The 27,734-nt window shown below is 36.7% G+C and overlaps 1 protein-coding gene across 8 annotated transcripts in view; it reads right to left on the bottom strand.

The window, feature by feature from the left end:
- SIPA1L1 (signal induced proliferation associated 1 like 1) overlaps positions 1 to 27,734 on the bottom strand; it is a 214,772-nt gene that overhangs the window by 37,264 nt on the left and 149,774 nt on the right. For all 8 annotated transcript variants that reach the window (XM_054067203.1, XM_054067208.1, XM_054067207.1 and 5 more), the window contains 8 exons: positions 27,013 to 27,143; positions 26,185 to 26,373; positions 20,018 to 20,192; positions 13,031 to 13,134; positions 11,740 to 11,897; positions 7,710 to 8,286; positions 6,326 to 6,600; positions 2,778 to 3,053 (listed from right to left, as the gene is read on the bottom strand). In XM_054067203.1, coding sequence (XP_053923178.1) covers positions 2,778 to 3,053; positions 6,326 to 6,600; positions 7,710 to 8,286; positions 11,740 to 11,897; positions 13,031 to 13,134; positions 20,018 to 20,192; positions 26,185 to 26,373; positions 27,013 to 27,143 — 1,885 coding nt within the window. The remainder of the gene's footprint in view (positions 1 to 2,777; positions 3,054 to 6,325; positions 6,601 to 7,709; positions 8,287 to 11,739; positions 11,898 to 13,030; positions 13,135 to 20,017; positions 20,193 to 26,184; positions 26,374 to 27,012; positions 27,144 to 27,734) is intronic.

Consider the following 27,734-nt stretch of genomic DNA (forward strand, 5'->3'; position numbering starts at 1 on the left):
TAGCACGAGTTTCTCTGCTACCATGTCCCTTAAAACATAGATGACAAACTGTAGACTGCTGTTTCTTAGTGACAGATGAGGTCTGCCATCACTGTCACTGTGCCTGGCTCAATAAACAGATAACCTGCAGTCAAAAGGCAGGAACAGGGGGATAAGTGTCAGCTCCAGTCTCAGAACAAAGTATTAAGATCAGTCAAATATCATCAAGTCTGAACTGCAGCTCAGCACCACAGAAACACAACTGATAGCTAGTGATATCTAGGCCACAATGAAAGATCAAAATTGAGGTTACAGCTATAATTGAGTACTGAAATTACTTATTGATGCAAATCATTATAGAGGTAAGTTTCGAGCCCCACTGACACCTAGACAATAACTTCTTTTCAAAAGCGAAACCCTAGTGGGAGTAAGAAAATTTTAAGATATCAGTATTGCTTTGCTAATAAGTCAAAATAATAGATGCATTTTATTTCTAAAATCTCTTAAAATTGTTCTATAGAATATAAATCTGAGAAAGATGCTGAAATAGCCATCTTGTATACGGTGGGATTGTGTTTATAATCGTGTTAAATCGGAGAGCCCTTTCTGGATCACAGGGATCAGCAGTATAGACTCCAGTACCCATATTACCAGATTACCCTTGGTCCTCCATTTCTCCAGCCAACTTTGAGCTGAGCAAAGAACAAAACTTAGGGAGCAAAGCACAGCAGGGCACCAGCACTGCTATCTGCACCAGAAGCATCACAAATTCCAGCACCTCCTCATAGGTAAACTTTACGCCATAGGAAGTATGGAGGTTAGTGGTAAAAAACTACAATGAGACAGTTGTTAAGAGGGCTAAGAAAATACCATCTTTGTTGATTTTAGATATTTTACACAGTAAAAACAGAAGTATTTGAGCTGACTCAAAAACAAAGCTTTCTTTGATCATGCAGAGAAAAGAAAATGAGTATTGGAGTGAGCTTATTGGTCTCCCCTCTCCGCCCCCCTTTCCTCCAGTATTCCTTTAAAATGACAAAAATGTATTTTTCTTTAACTGGAAACATATTAACCTTGCACAGCTTCTGCTACATTTAAAATTGATCCAGCCAAGGCTAACACGTTTATCAGACCAGAAAGATAAGAGAGAAGACATTTTTTTCAGGCATCCAAAAATTCCCAGCCAAACTTAAAAGCTACTTTGATAATATCCTTTTAAGGATGAAAAGATTCAATAATCTTTGAATAATAATAAAAAAATACTTAGAAGAATGTCTAGAGGAGAAAAACCCCAGCTACATGCCTTGAAAATTAAGGAAATGGAAAGTCAAAGTTTCACTTTTTGAAAACAAATACTAAGTATATGGAAATGTAATTTTCACTTTGCAAACATTTGGCAGGTCATAACCCTGCTCTAGAAGCATCCAGTAACTGGATAAATCTTGGATGCTTTAGGTGTGTGATGCTGCCCACATAGGATTTTATGCACAAGAAAAACACAGTTAATAATACCCCTTCTCTCAGTGCAGCCAAAGGCCCACTCTCCTCAGCAGAAGTTGTCAAACAGCCAACTTGGGACAAAACCATTTGGTTAATACCATGAAGAGATGGAAGCTTCTGAAAAAAACCTTCAACTCAAGTAAATTTGATCTTCTGCCAGTGCCTTAAGCTTTGCTCAGGTATTGCTATGCCTTCCATGACTACAAAGTGAGATTCTGCAGCACTGGAGAGGAAAAAAAAAAACAACAACCCAACTCTTATTCCTTCAAACTTAACATCTGCCTGTCTTCAGCTGTAACAGACAGATATGGTCTGAAGCCATAGGTTTTTATTTTGGTCCAGATATACCAGTTCGTCTTTGGCCTTGCCTGTACCATCTTCTAATGCCTTTTTTTAACCTCCAGTTCTTAAGGATGTGAAAAATGCTTTAACTTAATCCATTAGATGTCTGTCAATTTTCTACAACATGCATCTTATTTCCAATGCTTTATGTTTTTCAGCAATGCAAAGTATGTTCATAATCTGTCTACAGCTATTTTTAAGGAACTGTCCAAAACAAGAGCCATAAGCGATGGATGAGCTTGTTTCCCACAACAAATCTCTTTCTAAATGTAAAAACAGTGATAGATTCGTATAGATAATCAAAACAATGACAGTTCACCTGAATAATATCAAATACATCATCTTCCATAAAAGAATGAAAGTACTGTGACAGGATGCTCCTGACACCTTTATCTTAATAATAATCGCTTTCTTATTTAAAAAAAAACAAAACTACAAAAATACCCAAACCACCCTGGAGAAACACAAACAATGTTTGCAACACAATTAACATTAACAACCTCTTTTCTAGCCTAGAAATTTGAAAGCTCCCCAGCCAGACAAATTTGATTTCTGTGCTGGTCAGAATTCTCTTGCTAAATACTCTGCTAGATGCTGTTCCTGCCTTAGGAGCTTTAAGCGATTCCATCAAGCCTAAAAATAAGCCAGTATTTTCATTTACTTCTTCAAAATGCAGACCTTAAGGAACAATTTAAAACTTCGATTGTAACTAATTTAAAACTTAAGTAACAATACAGATGTTTTAGAATACCACCCAACACAAGGAAAGAGTCTAACAATCTTCATTTTGTGGTTAATCATGCCAGAAAGACATTTCCTTTTTGCTAATAATTCACTTATATTGCCTTTTGACTAATTAAAAACAACATTAGAAGCAGTCTTCAACTACTCAAATAAACATCTGTGCTTTTTTTCAGACAAGATTCTGCAAAGGCATTTGTGAAGAAGATGCGTACCTCCGGCTCTCCAAAGGGCGCCCATCACTAGAGATGCTTCGGGGGATGTTGGCTGCCCGTTCTGGGGGTGGCATTTTCCCTTCTTTTCCAGAGCCAATCCTAGATGTTACTGGACTTTGTATTTGGGATGGTACCTGAGCCACATGAGGTCCCTGTCCTTTGCTTGCATTTCGCTGCCATTTGTTATTATTTCTGAAGGGAAATTTGAATTCATATGACATCCCTTCGTTCACTTTGTATTCCATCACTGGCATACGGTAGTTTTCTGAAGAACTCCTAGAAATGAAGAAATTTAACATGCTGTTACTAAAAAAATATATATATCCTGGTCACAAGGATAGAAATCTGAAGGTAGAAGCTGAATCAATGCTATGAAAGAGTAAATGTAAGATTTTGCTTTTTAGAAACATATATAACATATTTTGATACTCTTCATCTGACTACTGAGTTATAAAAGCTAAAGAAATGCTAGAAGGGCCTCTTCCCTTCCACATTTAAAAAAAAGTCATAGGTTTTAGAACTCACCTGCATCCAGATAAGCAAGACCTAAATTGTTCTTTCTTTTTGAGATAAAACTTGAACACACACACACACATACATGAAAATACAAGATTCCCATGAAATAATGCATTTCTCTTAGTTTTCAAACATCTTTGACTTTGGAGTACCTCAGCTGATAAATGTGCACATTATGAAAAAAAACAATTGCTAAAAATTGTAGATGTCAAGCCCAAAAGAGGGTTTTTGCTTCCTGAGGATGTATAGGAACAAGACATCACAAAAAATGAGAGGACATACGCTAAAGCAGTGCACATGAGATGCAGGGTAAACTTCTGCATACATTTAGAATGAAAGATTTGGTAAGACTTGGATATGTGACCTTCGGCTTGTATGAGGATAACATCCATACTTCTCTTGATACCCCTATTTAAGTGATTCTTTTATTGCAATTACTTTGTTTATCTACACAATTAATTACCTAATGGGAAGGAATAGTAAACAATCAGTGCTAATTTTCTAATCCTACCTCTTCTTCTAAGCCTTTACCCCCTTGATGCTGAAAAATATCAATGTCTTCCCAGCTAAAATACAAAATAAAATAGGTAACTTTTTATCTGGCTACGCTGATGTTAGCAAGTTGTGTAGTCTAACAGGACCAGACAAAATTAAACAGTCACTGATTAGGTTCTGCTGCCAATAACATACAGAGCGTTCGGCTTTACTTTGGCCTACCCTCTAGTCTTGATCTGCAAATTAAATTAGCAGTTGGAAGGCATGAGGTGTGCTTCTGAAGCACGTGTAGTTCAGCATCATATGAAAGGGAATCAGGTTGTGTGCTCCTGGGCCCCTCTCAACCTGATGAAAAGGTTGATATCACCGTTTTTAATTTTCTCTTCATATTTCATGTGTCTGTTATTCTCTCCTGAGTGATTATATGCTTTAGTAGTTTGGGTTTCTCTTTCCTTTTTTTTTTCTCCAGACATATTTACAGTTAAAGAAGCAAGATTAAACAATTCCCTCTGTCTGCTGTGTCCTTAGCTTCAAGGTCAGCAATTAGTCCACTAAATTAATTCAGTGGCAATGGTTTAATGACCAGGTTTCAGCAGAGATACAATCATAAAGCCTGCCTCTGTGTAGGCCATCAGACTGTGAATCAGGCTATTTGGACATATTTTTTATATCTGCTGCTGACCTTGTACATCTGCCTGCTGGCAAGTCATCTCATCTAACTGCACCCTTGCTCTTCCTCCAACTTCATGCCAACCAATTTATTAGGATAGAGACTGCGTCTCCAACGATTGTACTATGCCAAGCAGAAGTGATCTTGGTTTTAGTTATGGTCTGTGGAAGTTACTGTAACAGAAATACTAAATGAGCTCTAGAGGACACAATAAAAGGACTCCAAGTCTGGAAATCTGATTGCCAGAAGAGAAATTGCTTTGTGTAAAGATTTAAGTCGAATCTCTAGTAATACATGTAGGATAGCTACAAATTCAAGACACAGTTCCTAAACCTTAATGATTTTGGATACAGGAAGCAGGACAAGGAGCTGCTTTATTAAATTTTATAACTAGGCAATAACCCACCATGAACATTTGCTCACTGCAAGACAACAACAAAACTCACTGATGCCAACTACAGTATTTCAAAAAGTGCAGTAATTTCTCTTCCTGCTATGATTCTGGATATCTAAAGCTAAGCCTGCTTTTGCCTGTACTTAATTTAGTTCAGGAATAATAGGATCTGTGCTTTCCACACAGATTTTTCTGCACTAATCCCTTTGCTATGATTGCAGCTGAATTTTCCATTTGCTCAAGCTGCTAAACACTGTACAAAAGCTTTCCAAATACCTCATGGGTGACCTTATGCCACTGCTCATTTTAATCCCTGACATGTATTCAATTTTCCACTGACAACTAAAGGACAAATAAAACTCCTTTTCTCTCTGCTCCTATTTTGCCACCAGTTACAAAAGGAGTTATGGCTCACAGTAAAAACAAACATGGATTCTTGTTTTATGCAAGTATACGGTCTTTGCTTGCAGGTTCAATTTCACATCAACGTAATACATATGCACTTAAGTTCAGCCTCAACCTTAATTATACAAAGATTTAGCATCTACCTGTACAAAGATTCTGCCTGATTAAAAAACAGCAGTGCAAAATGCTCTCAGTCTCTCACTGCAAGGAACACAGTGAACTCTGATAAATGTACTTTCTTTTTCTTGGCAAATCTAGCATAAATCTTGAGGTAGCCTGCAGGCAAATTTAGTCTATTAAAGATCTTCCCATTTTCATCCTACAGTGTTTGCAAAATATTAATACAGGATGACAGGAATATGGGAATTTGTAGAGAACAGTAAAAATTATAAAATAATTTAGTGTGAGTTTGGAAAAAATGGAGGCATATGATGTACAACAAGTATTACTGCTTGATTCTGATCAAGCAATATTTTAAAGCTATAAAAGCAATAACAGTTGAAACAAGCCTCAAGCTTTCAATGCATGGGAACAGAGAGATGCATTAAGATCCACTATTGAGTAAAGAATTAAAATTTGCAGCAATTTCTCTGGCCAGATCCATACCTTTGATAAGTCCTCATCATTTACAGCCTTACTTATCTGTGAAAGTAGAAGAATGCAAGTCTGTTCATAGCTTTCCAGAATTACATCTATAGACATTGCAAACTACCAACAAATGAGAAAGCAGGGAGGGAAATTTACAATTGATTTTGATACATCATAAACACACAACAATCAACAAAAAGTTGATTTCCATGTTACATTCCATAGAATTTAAAGGATACACGAGGTTCTTCACACATTTCATTAAACTGTAGAAATCAATGACTATTTTATGGGTCCTGGAGTCTGAATATCGGCATTTTTTTCCGCCCTCTTTTTTCACCTTACAATACTGGATGCTATAACTATGCCATGGTTTACTGAGGTATGGAGGTTAACACTTAACTCTACGGTGTTTCTTCCCCTTGTGACTCCACAAATCAAGATATAATTTCAGACCCAAATTATCTATTTATAGAATACCTGCGTGGTGTGCAATCCTCATATGGAGGGACGATGACGACCTTCACTGTTACTGATGTTCTCAGAAGATCAATCATTTGCTCATGGGTCAGAGTAGCTACAGCCACCTTGCAGATTTCCACCAGCCGGCTGCCTTGTCGCAGTCCTGCCTGCCACGCGTAGCCATAGGGCTCAACATCTGCCACAATGCCTTCATAGTTCACATGGAAACCAAGCTGACCCAGACCATTCCTACGCAGAGTCATCTCCACTGTTTCGCAGCCCTTAGTCACAAGCTGTGAATTGACACGAAGACAGAATTTAATGCGTGGAGACACCTTCAGGTCTAATAGAGGTTTAGTGGCTCCATTTTTGTGCTATCAACCAACTCCCAAGACAATGGTGAGACACCATCAAGGAATATATATCAGAGTCCTAGGTACATAATCAGCTGAAAAAGATCTTGTCACTCAAACTAGTATTTTCAGTAGAGTCTGGTTACTCAAGTGCTGCCTTGAAACTTCGACTGAAACCACAGGAATTTCAGAAGATACATGTCAGGATACAACAGAAAACCACGTGGCACTACGCAAGCATCTTTACTTCATCTTTTATGCTTCAGTAACCAACTAACCATTCTCCATTTCTAGCTGTTTCAGTTATCTGCAAGATTACTTCTGAATGTGGTGGCATGCAGCTACTAAGCACAGTAAACTGCGGTCTATTGCCAACTCTTCTATGCACAAGCATGAATACCATCATGAGCAATTTAACAGGGCCTAGTTTTCCTTTTTTCCTGGTCATTATACAACAACAGTTGTGAAACTACAGGAAAGACAGTAAAGCATAACACATTATTTCATAACTTAATTGGATAAAAAATGAGAACGGGCAGATGTTTTATAGACAGATACTATGATTCACGGCAGTTTATCACATGCATTCAGAAAGTATCTGAAGGTTGCAGTAGGGACTGGGACTGCACCCTGCTGGCAACATAATAAGTAAGCCTCAAAGATTCTATAGCTTCACTTGAAACAAGATACAACAAGTCTATGAAACAGAGAAAGGGAAAGTAAACAAGGAAAAGAAATAAAGTGACACTCTTGTATTTATTGTGTGGTAGCAATTTATGCATGTGAAGGTCCTGCTTGCTTTCTTCCTGTCTTAAAATACTGAGACATTTTTGACGCACCCAACCAGCTGAGATTGGCTGATATCTGATAGAAGTCAAATTAATATTGGATTTTGAGAAATAAAAGCAGGAAAGTCCTTACAGATTTAATGATAAACAATCAAAACAGTTTTACAGATCCCAAGCATTACCAAAATTGAAGCCTTACTCACCAGTGGGGTGAGAGGAGAAAGCAAAGAAGGGGAACCAAACAAGAGAACACATTCTAACCTCCAGCCTTTTGACGATCTCTTTGATGTCATCAATGTTGCTGATGAAGCTCTCCAAAGAAACACATTCACCTCTCTCATAGAATATTTTGATATTTGTGTCCGTTGAAGTCCACCCTATCACATCTCGACAGGAGCAATTGAACACCACGCTTTTTGTGTCCTGTTCAATAAGGACTACAAACTCATTAGAGATGCCTAGGAGACAGTCTATTTCCATACCCTTGCTGTAGTCTTTCGCATGGACACTCCATACAATAGCACCAGAACTATAGATCTCTGCTCCTGGATAGGGCTTGGATTTTTCCTTCTTTTTTGAAGCAAGTGAGATGAAAGGGAACTTGCCAGAAGGGTCAATAGGTGTGTTGGTGACATTCTTCTCTGCCAAGTCTTTCAAGTATTCTTGACGGGTCCTGGTGGCCATCGCACGAAACTTTTCCGATTTATGAGCAGCATTCTCTGCATTAATGACTTTGGCTAGTAAGAAGTCCCTGAACACATTTGATTTCGGAAATGTGACACCTTTCGGAATAGGTGGTCCAAAGGATGGTACATCTCTAGATCTTGTCACAGCAACACTAAAAGAAATAAAAAGATACAGAAGAAGCAGTGTTTCGCTGTAGGCAAATTCAGCAGCTTTGAATACAGAAAATACCTTTCCTTTTTTCCTTAACTCCTCAATTTTTCTCTCCCTTTACCACAGAAACATAAGGCCACTTATTTTTGCATCTAGGCATTTTTCAGTCATCCTCAGTATGACAGTTTAAAAACAGTTTAAGTGCAAACACAAACTTTTTCATAAAGTAATCACTCATGTAGGATAGTTCTGTCTTTTATTTTTAACTACAAACAGATTTTTTTTATCAGACACCATTACAAAGGCTAGCATGTAATTCAGCTACCTAAAGCTAAAAGTGTCATCTGAGAGCCATGCAAAGTGTATGATCAATACTGAAAATACAGATAATATGGATACATTAAAAAAATTAAGACTAAGTCATCTCACAAGGCCAGGTTCACAGTGAGAATCATCTTCTGGTGACTGAATCATACTACTACTTATGTTCTAAGCTTCTGGATTGCAAACTGCACTAACACTTTACAGTAGTGACAGAAGCACATTCCAAAAATAATAAGAAATTCTTATAAGTTTGGAGGCATAGATGCCTTTTTTTTCATCTCTTCTTTTTAGTTTCCATACCAAGTAATGGACTGACAACAAGACTGCCTTAGGCAATGCTGATAAGCTTCACTATTCTCCTTGGTCAATTCTCTTTCAATACAGAGCACATGAGAATTGTTTGGCATCACTGAAGATTTACCATTCCAGTCCAGTATCATAACTTGGCAGTTTCTGCTAAGAAGAGATCAACAAATGTACTGCAACAGTTTTGTGACACGAATCTCTCCAACAGTTTGAATCCGATCTATTACTAGACCTGAAAATGCATTAACTAATTTTGGCCAAAATTCATGGTGAATTATAAAGAAGAATAGGATGGAACTTGAATACACTAAAAATGTATGTGGTGGTCCATCGGGAAGACTGGCTGTTATTATTTCACACTTAGTTCAAACAAACATGAACCTTTAAACAACTAGAGAAATCCTCCCTCCAAAAAATCAGTAACTGAAATTACAAACACTAGTAAAACATCGTGGGGGCACAGAGGAACACCAAAAATAAAAATTAAGTCATCTCCATGTTCAACTGTATCTTCTGGGTTTGGTTGGTGGTTTGGTTTTTTTTTTGTCTAGTTTGTTTTGTTGTTTGGGGGGCTTTTAATTGTATTTTCTGGCAACTGATATTGAAAAATATCATTCACTGTCATATTTCCTTCAAATGTATGACAATATATCCAAAAGTATGAAACAGGGGGTGCTCATCATACAACCATCTGACTTTTGACCATCTCCAGTAGTCCTGAAGGGTCTGTTATTAACAGATAGAAGCCTACATGTTAAAAAATACTGAATGTAAAGAAAAATTCCCAGTTGCTTTTTGTTTGATTAGATTTTCAGTACCATGCATCACATGGATAAGAATTTAACCTTTAATATATGCTAGAGAAGTTTTAAAAAGTGAACGATGCCGACAGAGAAGCCAAACTTCTGAAATATTGTTTATCTTAGTTGGGAGGGGGAGTCACTGGCCAAGACAGTGCTTGATTTTATTCCTTTTATGTAGTTTTTAATATAAATTCCAGTACAGTTTTATGCTACATGGCTTCCTGTTTTGTCTAGAATTATGAGTCTATGAAATAGTTCCAAATAATTCAGTGGAAAGAAGACAAACTTACTTTGAAAAGTTTCCTAGAAAAACTCTCATAATGGAATTCTATAAATTTAAATCAAGTGTTTGCACTGACAGGACAAAAAAGGAAAGGATTTTAAGATTAAAGACAGTATAGAGAACATAAAATGTTTTGGTGGCTTCCTCTATCAAAATGTACACTGATATTCTCACAATTTTTTTCCTGCTCCATGCCCCCCTAAAATTTAAGCCTGTAATATCACTAAAGCTGAAATTCTAAAATATTATTCACTAATAGTAACCACTAAGCTTCCAGCTCTTGCAGTTGTTAATACTTGAAAATTGAAAGTAACTCAAAAATCTGAAGCCCAGAAATAGAACCCAAGATACTTAGAATTGTTACACTGTAATACTTTAATAAATTTTTCTCATGCTTTTTAAAATGGAGAAGTTCAAAATACACAGGCGTATTATTTAAAATAATAACCCAAAACAGATCTTTTCCTGTGTTTGTAATACTGAATTCAAATAGAAAATGCACCTGTAGCTCTTGTGGATATATTACCTATTTTGCCTTTACCTCAAAATCAGATTCCATACAGAAAAAGAGCTAAAACATATGCCTAAAGCTTTAAGAAGCAGCTATGTCCATGTAAGTGGAATTTATCAATAAGGTGCTTAAAATGAATATCAACAAGAACATGCCTACTCCAGGAAAATTTAATGCATGCGCAAAGTTCAGTATCAGTCCCAGAAGTGCTGTGTGACAGAGCTCTACCAAAAACTTATAGGAAAGGAAAAGCCTTCAACCTTACTACAGTTGCTTGAAGAACATGAACACACTGCAGCCAGCTGCCTTAGCTCTTCCTCTAAACAAGCACTTGACTGAATTAAACACTTCCGTGAACACTTGTATTTCAGCAAAGACAAGTTAATTATAAGGCTACCTCACTGCAAGATAACTACTCTAAATCCATTACTCTGACAGTTCATATTTAGTTTTAGAAAAGTTCGCTGAGATCAGCCAACACGTAAAAATAAAAATACACTAACAGCTTAGAATATAACAAAGGTAAAAGATTTCATTGATCATAAAAAGAAGTATAACCTAAACCCATTATTTCTATGTGCTTTCAATTTGGTTAAAAATATACGTTACATATTAAGCTCATTTTGCAATTCTTTATTATATGTTACCATCAACTGCCATTTTCTATTTTAATCATGTTGACTTTAAGGTCACGCTAGTTTTTTGCTACATTATGCTCTGGAAGTTCTTTGTTGGACTGAAATGAGTTAAGAAGTGAAGATACTTCAGACAAAATATTTCAGAGAGCTTAACTTCTTTCTGAAAGATTAGTCGTACTTTTTCACTGTCTTCATTTCAGAAATGGAACATTAGCTCAGATATGGAAATTAACTGAACAAAAGGTAAATTCTTAAGAATCAAGACAGAAATACTCTTCTAGGATGTTTTTAGTGAAGAGAATAAAAAGGAAATGAGAACAGAACTTGAAAATCACTCCTAAATGCTTGCTTTTATATACATGTGTGTGTGTGCATGTGTGTATGTGCATACTAACATACCTCATTGGGCATGTTTCCTTTACACACTCATGTGTGTCTATTTACTTTCTGTAAGGCCTTCTGAATTCACGTCCCACAATATCCATGACCCATATCTTTCATTATGTTTCCCTACTGAGAATTTGATTGAGGAAGGACACCTCCCACTGCACTCCAACTCTGCCTTTTCAGTGAAACTAGTGATAACTACCTGTAACAAACGCTGTCAGTACAGGGACCGTGCACTCTTACAATGACAAAGACATGCTGAAAGTGAGATCGAATGTTCTTCGGGCTGAATGGTTGAGCTCCGGGCTCCTGGAAAACTATTGTCACAATATCATTTCCAATATGTCGTTTTCTCAGAAGCTTTAACAAAAAAAGATGCATGGGTTAAAAAACAGTCTTTTCACAACTTTCAATTACTTATTTCTCATTATTATAAATCAACATAATTCAATTTTATTTCATTCCAAACAAGTCAAACTGAACACAAAAGTTGAGGTTTGATGTGACAATTAGCAGGACGTTAGGTATTTATCTAATAAATTTCAGGCATGAGCATTTCCATTTTCACAGCAATTTAATTTCTACATGTAACATACAGGAATATCTTGTTAGGGAAATTTTTAAGCTAAAGAAAGATCAAAACAAAAAAAATCCTGCTAGTATCAGAGTAGTCAGTGGTACATGGAAGGTAGAAAACATTCCACACTTCACACATTTTTGCAAGCCAGAAGTAGGTTCTATTTCAAGTTGAAAACAGTTGTCATGTTCCTTAAGTCATGCTATAATAATTATTGATTGGCCTTTTTCAGTAAATCCAAGGCTACAATAAAAAAGAAAGGTAAACTACAAAGTACTATAACATTTAGTGTACAAAAGCAAGCTAAAAAGACTGCTGTGTTATCTCTTATCGTCTCCTTTGGAAATTTCTATTTTATTTGCAGAAACACAAAATAACATTGTTTCTACAGTAAAATGCATACACGTCACCTACAACAACACGGTCTAGTAAAAAAAAAAGGGATTTTGCCTCATGTCATCTTGTGTAATGTGCTGTGCAGTGTGCTGGATCATCCGTTCATCACCTCTGATTCTGTGTATGTTACAATTTGCTACAGGCAGTCATTCAAGTACAACAGACTTTGCTGCAGAAGGTTGAAAATCATGTAAAGTACACTATGGTCCTTCTGAGACAAGATATAAACTCTTATTTATGTAACACAGATGTACTATTGACATTAATGTATAATATTTACCACAAAGTTTCAGTGAACAATGCATAATTAGAGAACAGTTCTACAGAGAAAAATCTACCTACAACAATCCACTTTACTCATCTTCCTGACACAGAGATCGACAGTTTTAGTTTTCATACTTTTAATTCTGAAGTGGGTTTTTTTGCTAGTAACAAACTGAAGTTGTCATAAATATTCAACAGTTCACTTATTTTCAAGATGCAGGAAAAAATAATTCTAAAAAGGCATAGTCCATCTTACCTGCTGCTTGTTGTTTGGAGTATATGGCAACATAGTAGAAACGTGGAACATGATTTCATAGTCCTTATATGTTGTGTATAGAGAGTGAGTACCTGTCGAATCAGCTTCAGTTAAATAAAAAAGAGAAAATAAAAGTGTCATTTTAAAAAAGTTTTAAAACAAAGTTTAATTATTATCAAAAAAAACCCATCAGGCAAGGCAAGAAATCCTACTCATCCTTGACCCCAGCAAAAATGTCAGCAAGACTCACCCAGAGTTTATTCACTCGCCAAAATAAATAACATACAGGTTGCATATATAATTTTGCATATTTTTCCCGATGAAGAACTTGTTAGGAATAGGGAATTTATACCAGAAAGTCCTGGAGAAAAGTTATTTAAGCATGAAAGGGATAACAAAGTCTGAAATAACTTTTGAGTATCACCCAATGTCTCAGGTTAATTGAAAAGAAACTGAACTGTAAGGAATGTGAAAAGGACTTCAGAACAGAATTTAGACAGATATTCTGAATTAATACCATGTTCTCAAGTATAATTAAATACTGATGAACATATAATCCACAATATATGAATGAACAGAATGGGTTCTTTTAAACATTAATATCAGGACTCTACAGCAACTGTAATGAAGTCAGATAAAACCCTCACCAACACAGGTGCTTTCTGAAAAGGAGCAGTCAAAAACCCAAAAAAGATGCTAGTATGCTTACAGGCGATGATGGAAAAAGCCCAAAACAATTACATTATGATGCTCATATATTAATTAAATATATTCTCGCGTACTTTGGGTTCTGGCCATCCTATTTTAAATTTTATAGAAAAAGGGATCCAGAAACAGGCCACAAAAATAATTATATGTGGATGGAGACACTTCCATGTGGAGAGAAAATAACAAAAACTAGGATTACAGAAAAAAAAAAAAAAGACCAACAAGCGTTCCATTAATTTAAGGCTCAATGTCTCTAAAGCTGAAAAAGTGAATAACTGCAACTGCTTTCCACAGTGTAAAAAGCCTGTTTTCAAAATGAAATTCAAAAAAGAAATATATATGAAAGAAAGCATTCTGGTTATCTGAAGTTACATAAACATGCTTCTATATTATATAATCTCAGCTATTTATAGCAATCTATTTTAAAAAGCTGTTAAATACTACACTTCGGCATTTTTTGTTAGCAGAGAGATCATGTTACTAAGGAGATCAGAGCTCTGAGATTTGTGAAGCATTTACAATATCATAAATATACAGCTTATTTATCCAGATTTTGGGTATAAGCTTTGACAACAAGTTTTTGTTTTCTGCCATATGAAATAATAAGATAGAGGTACCTTGGCTATAAAATGAAGAACTGTAACATCATCCATAAAATTAAATGGAAAATTTTTCACATAATAGCTGCATAGAGATTTTGCATTTTCAAATTCTATGTAGAATAAAATGTGAATGGGGAGGGGAACCCCACCAACAGAATGTTATCCAAAAATTTTCAGTTAATGTTTCAAAGATTTTGGGCTCTTTTTTCCAGCATTCAACACGGTCATTACAAAAAACTAGCTAACTGCAAAATATTCTTTTTTAATGTTAATTACAACAGTCAACAGCTGAAGTAGAACCTGGTCATCTTGCACACAGTTCACAGCAGCCTTCTGTCCTCTGCCCGCCTGTCACAACGCACGCAGAAGGAGGACAATGTACCTGAAAGTCACTTAAACATCAATGTAACCCCTTACTGGCTTTTTTTTTTTTGGTCTAATTGTAAATATGTTAATCTGCACATCATCTTTCATAAAAAGAGCATATGATAATATAACAACAAAGAGACGGGAAGGGGGAGCGGGTGCAAAAAGAAAGGGAAGAGGGCAAAATGATAGACAAGGGAAGTGTGGTTTGAAGACCCCAGAAAAGGGGAAAGGGCCCAAAAGGGGTGGGAGGAAAGAAGAAAAGAATAAAGCAATTCTGACAAATAATAAGCTAGAACAACACCTATGCATTTAAGCCAAACTTTCAACTTTACTAGAGGGACTTCATTTCAGGCAGAAGAGGGTTCTTCCTCTATTTCCTCCCCGAGGTGTACTGAAGTCTCAGAATAGCACTGGTTCTGCAAACTACATAGTAGGGCTGCAATCCCAGCGGCACATTTAATTATTCCAATTATTTCCAAGTACTTCACAGCTTAAGACCGTGTCATTCAAAGATAACTACAAAGGGAAATCCATATCCACACCAGGGCGTGCATCTTTCTCACCATTCAGATTGTTCCTTTCTTACAAGTCCAGAATACTTTCTCTGAAGTACAACACAATAATCACAGGTGCTTTTTTTAAAGTCAAACTACTGCCCTGCAGCAAAAATAAAAGATTGTGCACAGGAATATTATCCATAAGTTCAAGGTCAGAGCTGTAAGCCAGCACTACAAACTACTTTGATTTCCTTGTATTTAACAGAGGCACGAGGGACCTTCAAATTCATTAGCACCTTCTTACACCAACAACATCCCCTCCTGCCATCAGTTTATGGCATACCTACTGATGCTGCCTTCTCAGTCTTGTCTCATCACTGGGTTTGGTAACTTAGCTGAAGACTTATCTGACCACCTTTCCCTTCCATCATTATTCACCTTTAAAAATTGAACTTATTCTTCTGTCCTTCCAATGTTTTCCAGATACCTTCACAAGGACCATTTGAACAGACTCCCATTTAAGCATTTTCTTCTAGCACCAATGATGCTTAACATCGTGATTGACATCAACAGTGTACCACCGCAAAACTCACCCTGCTGAAGCCACACGATTTGGTTGGCCTGCTCCTACAGCCACCTTTCAAAACTCTGCACTAGAAAACTGTGTAAAAACCAGTATGAGTAGAAAATCCAACGCAGTGTTTCAAAGGAAAGTGTGTTGCAAGGAATTGCAGGGTAACAAAAAAAAAAATAATACTGTGAGATGGGAGAAGGAGAAGCCACTGCTACAAACTCCAGCCGTGCTCACAACCAAAGGCACAAGAACAAAAAAGTTTCAGAGCTAAATCTTGTTACCATTTACCTTTGCTGTTAAAAAGCCCTGCCTTATTTCTAGTTTCTCCTAGTTATTGGCCCAAATTCAGCACCTGTCAAACCCACTCTCCTCTCTGCTATACGCAAGAATTGCACCGAGCAGTCATGTTCACCTTCTGTAACACCCGAGTCATTTTCAGACACTATTATGGAGGACAGGATCTTTTATTTTGTAACATATAAAAGTATATGTGTAACACAAACAAAAAAATGCTGGTCTTCCCCCTATCCCCACTTCTGCTTCTTAAGCAATCAAGGAATCTCTGACCTTCTTTGGCTATCATTCTCCCAGTAAATGTTTCAGATCCAACAGTAAGTCTATTCTTTCTTCCATGTGGTTGAAAAGGTGTTAAATAGTACCAGATAAGAAGGCAATCTGTGTGTATTATTTCATTAGAAACATTGGGCTTTACCGGCAACCCCTAAATGAAATGTAAATTTGAAGCCCTTTCATTCCCTAGACTTTTAATCTTAGTATTTTCTGTTATATTATTCTCATGTCTTAACCGAGAAATCATACAGACAAACATCTAACACAGAAACCCACCCACCATTATTAGCTCAATCTACAACATCATAAAATAGATAATTCATAAACTCCTACAACTCGCAATTCTCAATCTCCTTCATTTTCTGCACCAACCACTCTCTCACTCTGTTGCACGGGGTATCAGGTCTAGCATTATCAGCTGAGCCCATTTACCAATTTAAAATATTGAGAAATAATAGGGGAAGGGAAGTAAGGCATGCATTACAACTAGAAAATAAAGTAAAATGACTGAAGTTATAATTGAAAGAGTACTGTGATGTTTATTGCTTTAAAGTGATGCCCATAAACTTCCTAGCAACCATGGGTTAGATGACATTTTCAAGCTCTATTTCCTATCCATAGTCTGCAGGCTGCCAGGAGATAGACTACTTCCCCTTTGGTAATTCTAGAAATATACAAACAAACTTCAGAAGTAGCAGTGCTTTTCTACAGTGGCACTGGCAGAGATGCAAAGCTAAAGCCCTTGAACGATCCAATACACTTACACAGGCTTTAAGTTAATAGGATGCATGAGATTCCTCCTTTTAAAAAATTGGCTCTGTTACGGATACTTACCTATTAGGCCCCTGATTCTAAGAATTTATAAGAACAGCAAGTGTTCTGAAACAGCCTTTTGCTAGGGCAACTTTACTTTTCCAAATCTGCATCAAATAAAAATATCTTGTGAAAATTTCCAGAATACATATACAAATCAACTTCCCTACACACTGAGAAAATTTATCATGTCTTATATCATGCATCTGATTTTCATAGGCTGTAAAGTGCTGTCATAGGTATAGGAACTAGCAATGTAGCTTGCATAGCTCTGACCTTTCTTACAAGTCAAAGAATAAACATTTGTTTTTAAAACCAACTTTGTAATCAATTGTGCTGACATTAAGCAGAATTTTCATGCAGAAAAATTTCCTGAGTAATAAGACCAAAACAACTATTCCATGACATGATGTGAACAACAGCAACAAAATTTTGTAATTGATCTTGATGCTGCTATGCTGTCCTTTCTGTCAGTATGCAAAACACCAATTATCTTCCACCACTTGAGTCTGTGCTGTGCATACTGTCAGGAAGGAAAACATGCACCATCAAGATGAATTACAAAAGTTTCTTGGCATTGTTCACAGTTGCTGCTGTCTAAACCTGCTTGTTATGAACTCATGTATGCTCTGTAGTCTGTGTGTTTCCTCAGTGAGTCTGCAGACAACATAATCCAAAAGACTTTGGACAATTTAGGAGTTCCTGTTCTAACCAATGAGATCCCATGCATAAGCCTGTAAAACTTTACTGAAAGAAAACACGGAAAATCTTTCACAAAAGCAGCAGCTTCCACTAAGAGCATCCCCCTTCCTCTCCAACCACACTGAAGAGTTCATGTAGAGCCTTTCTGTGTTTTTAGACACAGGATGGGGCTGGTGGGTCTACTGGGCAATGTAAAAAGACACGTCAGCTCTCAACACTGAGTAGAGAACCTTCATTACAGGAAGACAACTCTTAAAACCAGGAGATTCAGTCAAATAAAAGTTTACATACATGTCCATTCACCAGGTGCTACATTGTAGTACATAAAATCAAACCCAGACAAAATTATTTCCTTGACTCAGAAGCAACAAGAAGGAACTCAAACATTAGGGGAAAATTTTGCTGTTACGTTTAAGTAAATATCAAATAAGTACTTCAGGCACAGTTAAAGCTCTCATGGGTATATCTGAGCAGATCAATCAACTCAATCACACAGCATCTACATGTACTTTAAACCCATGTACCGACTGACACCAAAAAAAGCTGGGGTTGTTTTCATGTCTTAACTAAACCAGAAAAAGTAAAGTTCTCTCTCTCCTTTCACCTAGTGAAAGTAACCAGGAGGTCACAACAGAAAAGCAGAAGGTATGAAGTGATAAATATTTTCTGGTTTCCATACGCATTTGATTTCTGACCTACTATATAACTAATAACACTTTGGAGCTGCAGAAAGGGAAAACCCAGCCTGAGAATTATTGTACAATGTTTTCAATAAAGGCAAGAAAATGCTGAGACCAAGAACTGCCTGGATCTCATCTGAAATTGTGTATATAATCCTAGCCACTAAAATTAAAGAGATTCAATTCAAACTTACACGAGTGCAGAGGACGGTTTTCAGGTAATACTGTGTGTGTGTGTGAAGCAGAGAATTTCACACCCTCTGTACTAATAAGAAAGATTTGGCTTAATAAAAGTAACATCACAAAAGCATTGAGGAGACACAATTGCAATGTATTTATACCCTTGAGTGCATTTACACAACAGAGGAAATATAAGTATTGCAAGTAAAAGAAAGCAGGCTCAACAGTAAATGTGTGCAAAATCGGTTCATTTAGGTCTAAAATCACAGTAAGTTTTATAACCCTCTGAGGAGTGATGATTAGGCTGATCCAGAACAGCCTGAGGACATGGCAATGTGATCCCCGTAAGAATCAAGGAACAAGGTAGAATGGTGGAGCACTGAAGAACAGCAAGTTACTGTATTTGTGACAGAAGATCCATGACAAGAACACAGTTAATTGCACTGAAGCTGATGAATGCTTTTCAGCTTTCATGAATCAACTTATTTAATTTCCATTGCTGCATGTGAGCAAAACAGCAAAAGATTTCCGTAGGAACTGATTAGTTTCAATACTGAAAGAAAGACAGGCCAAAATTTCCCTGAGTATTTTAAAATAGATTTAGATTTACATTTACATGTGGTAGGCAAATTGAATATAGCACGCACTAGCTGGTAAACAGGTATTTCACCAGCTTAAATCCAAAAGTAGGGAGTTTTCTATCCATACTTTTACCCAAGATCATCACTTTTGTTGCAATATTTTTCACAGCTAAAACAGATAATGTAACTACCAATTCAGTTGAATTTCCATAACGTAAAAGGAAAAACTGAGGCAGGAATACATTTAATAGCAGGAGTAAGACAAAAATGTCTAAAAGAAAAACCATATGCAGCAGGAAAGCAATAGATCAACTTGTCACGGTGGAGTTACACAGATAGGTTCTCAAAACTTTCGGTGATGGTCTATGAGCATATATCAAAAAAAATTATGACATACAAACTATATTGATTACTCTTTAGACAACACACTGATGATGGATTTGAAACACTGATAACAGTTCCATAGCTATTGTTTCTTCTTGTAGTTTTAGCGAATATTTAATACCGAATTAGTATAAAAATCCAATAATTATCAGAATTGAAAACCGATGTGGGTATGGCTTAAAATACATACTTGCTCTGCTTTAACTTATAATATTGAGCAACTGTCATCCTGAAGCAAAGAGGTTATCTTTAAAAACTCTCTATAAAGTCAGCAAACATATGATGTATTTTGTTCACATAAGGAGGAAAAAAATGAAAAAGCCTTACTCTTTGTATCCAGCTGAGCACGATACTTTTCAAATCCCTTGAGTCGAACTCGTTCTCCCAAGAGCTGAAGAAACTCTTCAAAGGCTGGACCTGCCGATTCATTATTATACATTTCCTCTTCCGTGCTTTGCCCAGCTTTGCAGTACATGATACCCACCTTAAGTTGGTAACTTAACTGCAAAGGGAAAATGGTTAATTTTTTTATGTATAACAAGATGCAGCAACTTATTTATTGAAGTCACTTTGTATTTTTTAATAAATCCATAATCCACCAAAAAAATCCCTAATTATCAGTCTAATTTCAAACGTTAGTTTGCTAATTCCAAATACTCTCACTGTTTCCCACCACAATAGCCTGGACGATGGTGTATTTCGTCTAAAGGTGTCAAAATGTTTTCTGAAGTGAAACAAATATCAATGTTCCTTATTTTCAGAACAACACTGCAGCTTGTAAATGGTGAACATCTTACATTGACCCACATGGAAAGCACTGGCTAAATAACGCCAGGAACTTGACTCTCACTCTTAAGTTGGTACCATGCTTACTATCCGGTGCTAAACCTTCCACACAGAAAGGTAGGGCACAGCACATGCTCATTTTCATAAGTGACAAAATAAGCATTCCCTCACCTCAAAGAGAAGACAAAAAATATTTACCTATTAGTACATTCACTTATTAGCAATGTTGATTGAATCCATAGCACTCAGCTGGCCTACTCTGACTTAAAAATGTAGTAAAAAAGAACATTGCTGAATTGTGAAATGCTGGTAATAACTTTAAAGATAATATTTACTAGCATAGACCTTCAAATATACTTGTGCTTTTCACCTCCATATTTCCTCTAATTTTATGTTTGATATTCTTAATACAGCAGAAATGGAAATGTGAATTTTTTACCCAATCATAACTGTGATTCTTCAGAGCAACCGTTCCCACCAATTCCAAATTGATGCGTCCACAAAAAAGATCACATCTGTGCCCTTTATGTCTACACCACAGAAACTGAAGTTACAGAAGGGAAGAAAGCAACACACACAGCCATTTACTACCATCCCTAAAATCACCTCCACAGGCAGGAACCGTGACTGGCAAAGCGCAAAACTTGGAGTTTACGCATGTAATTAGTCTAGTAAAAATGCACACTTAACTGAGGGGAAAAATTCTTTCCTCCTACACATGAATTTCTGCAGAATCTCCATTTTAAATAAATAGAGCCAAGCAGATCTGCCAGAGCAAAACCACAAAAAAGCCTATCGAAACAGGGATGAGATTTACAAGTTTGGGCTACAGGTCACTGGGAGGTGAAAGCTGTTACTTGCAAAGGTACTGGAGGCAAAGTCATCTGAATATACTGTGATTTGCTCTCAAGATTCTATCACAGGTTGTCACTTGCTGTGATGATGCAGACACATAATTAAACTGAAATTCACTATATTTAAATTATATTTACAGTGGGATAACTTAAAAGGCCTCAGTAAAGGTCCTACTCTGTCTCTAATTAAAGTAAATTTTAAAATTTAAAAAACTCAGAAATTGGCAACTTTACTGTATTCTTTTACTAGCAAGGATGAATGGTGACATGGATAAAGCATTAGCAGTAGGAAAATAAAAGAAGGGGTAAAGATCAACCTGGCTTGATTACTCCCATTGAAGAAATTAAGTGTATGTAATGAGTCAGAGCTCTAGGCTGTTTCTTCTCCATTTCAACTCCTCCTCCAGAACATCTCTTATTCTATCATCTAACAATGACTACCCGACTTGCATCTTCCTAACATCCAATCTAACTCTACCCTCTTGCAGCTTAAAATCATCACCCCTCATCCTGTCACTAAACTCCCTGATAAAAAGCACTTCCCCAGCCTTCCTGAATGCCCCCTTTGAGTACTGGAAACTGCTATATGGTCTGCCTGGAGACTTCTCATCTCTCCTCATCTCAATCTAATTCTTATGAAAGAAACATTCACAAGGCAACTTCCAAAATTGCAGCTGAAAGAATGGGGAGGTTAAACAATTTTGTGCCTTGAAGTAAGCTCCTTTTTCCTTTTCTCTCCTTGTTAACTATTTGAAATGCTTCCTGTGTAACTATAAAGGTCACCTTTAAGACCGAAGACAATTTTGGCTCTTAAGACGTGAAGCAAAGATAATTCTTGGTAAACACGTAGTGAGTGCATGCAAATTAATGTCACAATTTTTATTACCATTTCTTTATATTATTATATTTATCATTTATTTCAATTCACTAAAAATATACAAAGATTTAGAAGAGCCTCCTGTGTATACACTGCTCCAAACAACCCAAATACAGCTGGATCGTACACTTTTATTTGTAAAACATTCTGCACAAGTACTGTTCGATTGAGATTAAAATGTCCTCAGGAATCACAGGAGCTAGATGAGGTTTGCGGGTATATCTCTATGATTTCTGCTTGACTAGTGAACTGCAAGACCACACTCACAGAAGCCAAACTTGGTGCCTTTCATCAAAAGGGCTATGTGCTCTCACTCCAAACCTGGACCAACTCCTGCTGACATGTGGGAAGGGAAGGGAGAGGAGGGGAGGGGAGAGGTAGCATTGCTGCTGCTCCTGCCAAATCAACTACCATCCTTTTCCATACCATCAGCGGCAGCTCTCATCTTGGACCAATTAGGCAACATGCACTGCTCAGATATGCACTCTGTCCAGTCCCAAGGTAACAGGATAAATGGAAGCACTTCACAGGACCACAGTGCTGCACCGCTACTTACAAGAGTTTTTAGCAATTTTACTTAAACAAGCTAGGACCAAAAAAACCCCCAAAACATTCCTACTGGGCACATCTACACTATTTAAGCGTCAATTTCAGGTGAAGGAAAGATTTTCAAGGGCAAAACCATAAATGGGATGTGAAGTATCCATTAGCAATGAAACAACTGTCCTTTATTGCTTTGCAAATGTCAGTCTAAAAAACTGAATAAGGACTATGAAAAGAGCAGGATATGCTGTGTTCTTAGATTTGCTGAACTTAAAAAAAAACAATTCATGAGGAAATGCAAATTGGTATTTCTGAATAAAAGAAAAGTAGATCCAGAGGGAGAAAGGCATGCAGTCCTCATTACTACACCTCCTGATAAATCTAGGGTTCTTAGGAGCACAACTCAAAGTAAAAGCTAAAAACTGAGTTGAAGGATGAAATCTGCTGTGATAAGACTCCTGAAGTAGCAGCTTCATTTTAATAATCTAAAAGTATTTACATATTTATATACATGGGAAAAGCACACTTCAAGTGTTTGTCTAGCACCCAGTGAAAGATACTGGAAAGCATATCTTGGATTTAACCAGTCAGCAAGTTTATAATGTAAATACAGAATTACATTAAAAACTATCTGACATTTCACAGTATTCCTGAGAATGAGTAATTGCCACGAAGATAAACTTCTACTGGAATAAATCAGTAATTGCCCTGATATTCAAATTTTTAATCATATTTGGGAGTAAACCTAAAGCAAGCTACCATGAACTCCACATCCAAGGCAAAGATTATCAGATGGTAATTATTCAGGACGCTACTGGAGCCATACAGAATGACTGGGATGCTTTTTAACACAGAGCCAAACGAATGCATTTTAATTTAACCAATGAAAGAACAGCTAGGTGACAATGTGGGCCATATGTTCCAAACAGCAGATTTTACCACAACACTAGTAATCCAAGGAGAAGTAAGAAACATGCGATTTGACAGACACCAGTACAAAATTGAACCCAGAAGAATATTCCCATTCTGACCCTGGATGTCATAGGCAGACAAAAAAGAAGAGAGAGAGATCACCCATAAAAGTGATTTCAGAGAAGATATGTTGCAGTGAAAAACTTGAAAAGTGCAGTGTGTTTAGTTTATCATAAACAAGATCAACAGATGATTCAATCACTGTATACAAAAACCTTTGCAAGGGAAAAAAAATAATCTCACACCAAAATAGCTATTAGGTTCTATCAGAGAAAGATACCACAAGTCTGGAAGCTGAAAGCAGATAAATTCAAATAAAGAACTGCAAATTCTTGAATATGAAAACAACCAACTGCTTTAAACCTCACTCAAATATAAAAATAACATAGCCTATCTTAATCAAAACTGATGCATGTGAATTTGGCTCAATGAAGGGGTTACTGGGTGAAATTTAACAGCTAAATCAAGCTATGGTCACTTTATAATCTTAACTCCTTAATTTATAATACATCTTATTTGCTATATCAAAGAGGCACCTGTTCCTGCTCTAATGAAACAGTGCAACACTCTCAGCAAGAAGTAATAAACGTTCTGTGTACCAAATTAGTAGAGCAGCTGTTACCCAAATTTTTCTGTTAGTTGGAATTGATAAAAAAACCCAGGTTCTAATTAGTACAGAGTGTGCTTATCCTCGTGTTAGAAACACCAAACTGTTTCTTTACCACAAAACCAGAAAATACTATGATGTAGGTAATACAATTTTAACTATCACTTGCCCTTAATAATTTTCAAAGCTTAAGCAGTAACAGAAAACCATGCCACACACAATAGAGTGGGAGCTTAACGACATGTAATCTTTATTTAATCTCACAATTTTTAAAAAATAACCAATTTCTGAAGGAAATTATGCTAAGTAACTTCTCAAATTTGGTAATTAATTTTTTTAACTAGACCTTCCTGATCTTTTTTTCGTGTGAAATTTTTCCTATCAACACTATTGAGACTGCAGGTTCTTGATGGGCCTATCTGGCAGGTACTAATCTTTGAGTCCAAAGGCTCACTTATGGAGCCACGCTCAATAAAAATTCCATTTTCTCTGCTGCTGAAACAGAAAACTTTGCAAAGAGACTGAAAGATATCCTTGAGTCTTCAAGTGCCTGACAAACTTGATTCTGGATGAAGGGTAAATTAGGCTTAAGATGAGGAAACAAATCATAACACCGAATATGTGAATATTTGGAAATACTGCTCTAATGATCTAAAGAAAACAGCCGGGCCTCCAACTTATTAGAATGTCATCATGTGAAAGCGAGTAGTTACACCAAGCAGTGCAAGCATCTACAGATTCCCTCCTTCTTTTAGCAGGCTATACAGTAAACCGCTCTCCCCTCACCTTAGGTGTTCGCTGGTTCATCACAGTGGTGTTCCCTGCAGGAGCCAATAAGCCCATGCAAGAAATACAGCCAATACAAAATATACTTGAATTTCCAAGAGACGTTTAACAAAGCTTTTTCTTCAAAAACTCTTCAAAGCCGCTAAATAGCCAGGGTATAGGAGAAAGAACTCACTTAGAAACGCAACTGGCTAAAAGAAAAAAATAGAGCTAAAGAAAACAATCAGTAGAGTAAGGCAGATATCCGAACTCAGACATACAGTATTCAACATACACTTGAGCTGTCTGACAGAGGTGATGAATAGGAAGGTCACCGAGTTTGTTAACATTACTGAGTTACTCCTTTATATAGTACTGGGGTTGAAGACTGTGCAGGAAAGGCTATTCATGAGAAGCCAAAAGGATCAGAAGAAAGACAGCCTCAGTACACAGAACTGTTAAATGCCACTATCAAAGTTTTTAATTATAAAACACACTTTACTCATGGCCTTTCATAAGCTATATGCCTACTGAGCCCCGGTTCCATCTTGAAGAGATCAGTGGACTACGATCTGATTGGAAACCACGTGTATGAAGAAGAGGCTTAGAATATTTTGGAATGTAGTTTATTTTGGGGAAGACGAAGAAGAAAAGAGGAAATAAAGAGACAGGCAGCACCCTGGTCATTTTAGTGCCAATACAGTACTACAAAAAATATTAGTAACATGGGAGCTTACTATTCTTATTATAATAGCAATGAGAAAACCAGAACAGAACTCCCTCTTCCACGGTCTTTGAAAAACAATCCCTTAATCTCTTTGAAAGTAAATTAAAATGGACAATTGCCCTAACGCTATTCTGAAACTTTAGACTACTTAAAGCAATTAACTTCATTTAATACATTCCAAATACTCTGCAAAACATGAGCTAAAGACATCCAACAACTCTCCTTACAAATAACAAGTTTTAGTTTAAATGAGGAATTTTAACAGACTGACTCTAATCACTTAAAGCTAAAAGGCAATTTTGTAGATCAGGGCAGTAATCTGACAGTTTAAGACAATGTCTCACTCTATAACTCTGCACTTACCCCTTGTTCATCCAGCTTCATAAGCTGTTCTGTAACTTTCGGAGTATTGAAGGCCAGCCTTAGGCAATGGATGTTCAACTCAGGAACCACGTACTCCAGCACTTCTTTTAGTGGAAGGCCCCTGGCTGTGCAATGCTTTGCAGTTGAAGGGATAGCATCTTCCAGCACAGAGCCTCTTAATGTCATAAGCTAAGCATACAAAACAAAAACAGTCTTTATTTTGAATTCGGCACAGAGAAAAGGTTGATTAGCAATAGCAGTGGAGCTAAATGTGCTATTTTTTCAATTCACAATAGAGACTGAATACATTAAGTAACTTATGTTGCATGAAACAGACACTAACGTGAAATGTCACTCTGATAGCCAACAGTAGTCGGAATCCTTCAAATGGTTAAACAGATTTGGGTTTTACAGGAAACTAATACTTCGTAAAGTTCAGTAGTGGTATTTCTAGCAGAGTATTTTAAAGTACAAAAGCATGCTTCTTAGGTCTAACCACTGTAATATATAAATGTGGAGGAGAAAGCAATTTTCCTCCTCTTTGCTTTTTCCTAGCTAACATAGCTCCAATAACTTTCTCAAGCTTTAACCAAAACAATCTTTGCAGTTTCCTCTGCATTAGATGTTACGGATAATTTACCCACTGACACGCTTACTTGTATTCTGTGAAATATAAACACGTAGCATAACTTTACAAGGAGATTTCTGTATTATATGCAGAGAAGACTGCAATCTATTACCAACGCTGAAAAACACACCCACCGTACCCTCACCCTGTTTTGCCTGCTCACTTCTAGCTTCTTTTACTATCACTCCTGAACTGCTTACCTCACTGGTTCTGAAAATGATCCGGTAGTTATATTGAGGTCCATTTTCTTTGATCTCCTCTGGTTTCTCTCTTCTTATACTCACAGCTACTGGACCCAGATTCTCATCTGCCCCAAAATAGTTCCAGTGTTCTTGCATATAAAATCAGAACAAAAACCACACAAATAAAAGTCTGTCTTATTACATTTCAACTATATAGTCATGCTTTGTTGTTATGTTGGAAATAAAATGCCAGCTCCACTGCACACATAAAAGCATAATTTCAGTTGCACCGGGATTTCCTTCTTGTGAGTCAGTTCTTTAGTGAGCTCTGTTTATACAAGAAGGCTGAAATTCAACATTGCGTCTCTGCTTAAACAGGCCTAAAACAGGACACATTTCTTACATGGACTCTTTCGTCAAATCCTGTTTAATTCACATTGAGCTAAACAAGTACAACCAATATACTCCCCTTAAAAACAAAACGAAGAAAGTCAAATGCACGAAAGTGGGAAACTCACCACTGAATGTTAAAATGGCAGTGGCAGACAATTGTACTGAGCAAAGTAACTTATTTTTGTACGGAAAAAGCAAGAAACGGCCAAACAAGTTACTCAATTATAAAAGGGGAAAACCTGATGACAATGACAAAGAAACTAAAGACTTCTTCAGGGTAAAAGCAAAATCTAGGTATAGTACTATAGAAAAATAGAATAAAATGCAAGAAACAAAGTGACTAGCAC

Source organism: Cuculus canorus, chromosome 5 (assembly GCF_017976375.1).
Source record: "Cuculus canorus isolate bCucCan1 chromosome 5, bCucCan1.pri, whole genome shotgun sequence".
Taxonomy (NCBI): Eukaryota; Metazoa; Chordata; class Aves; order Cuculiformes; family Cuculidae; genus Cuculus; species Cuculus canorus.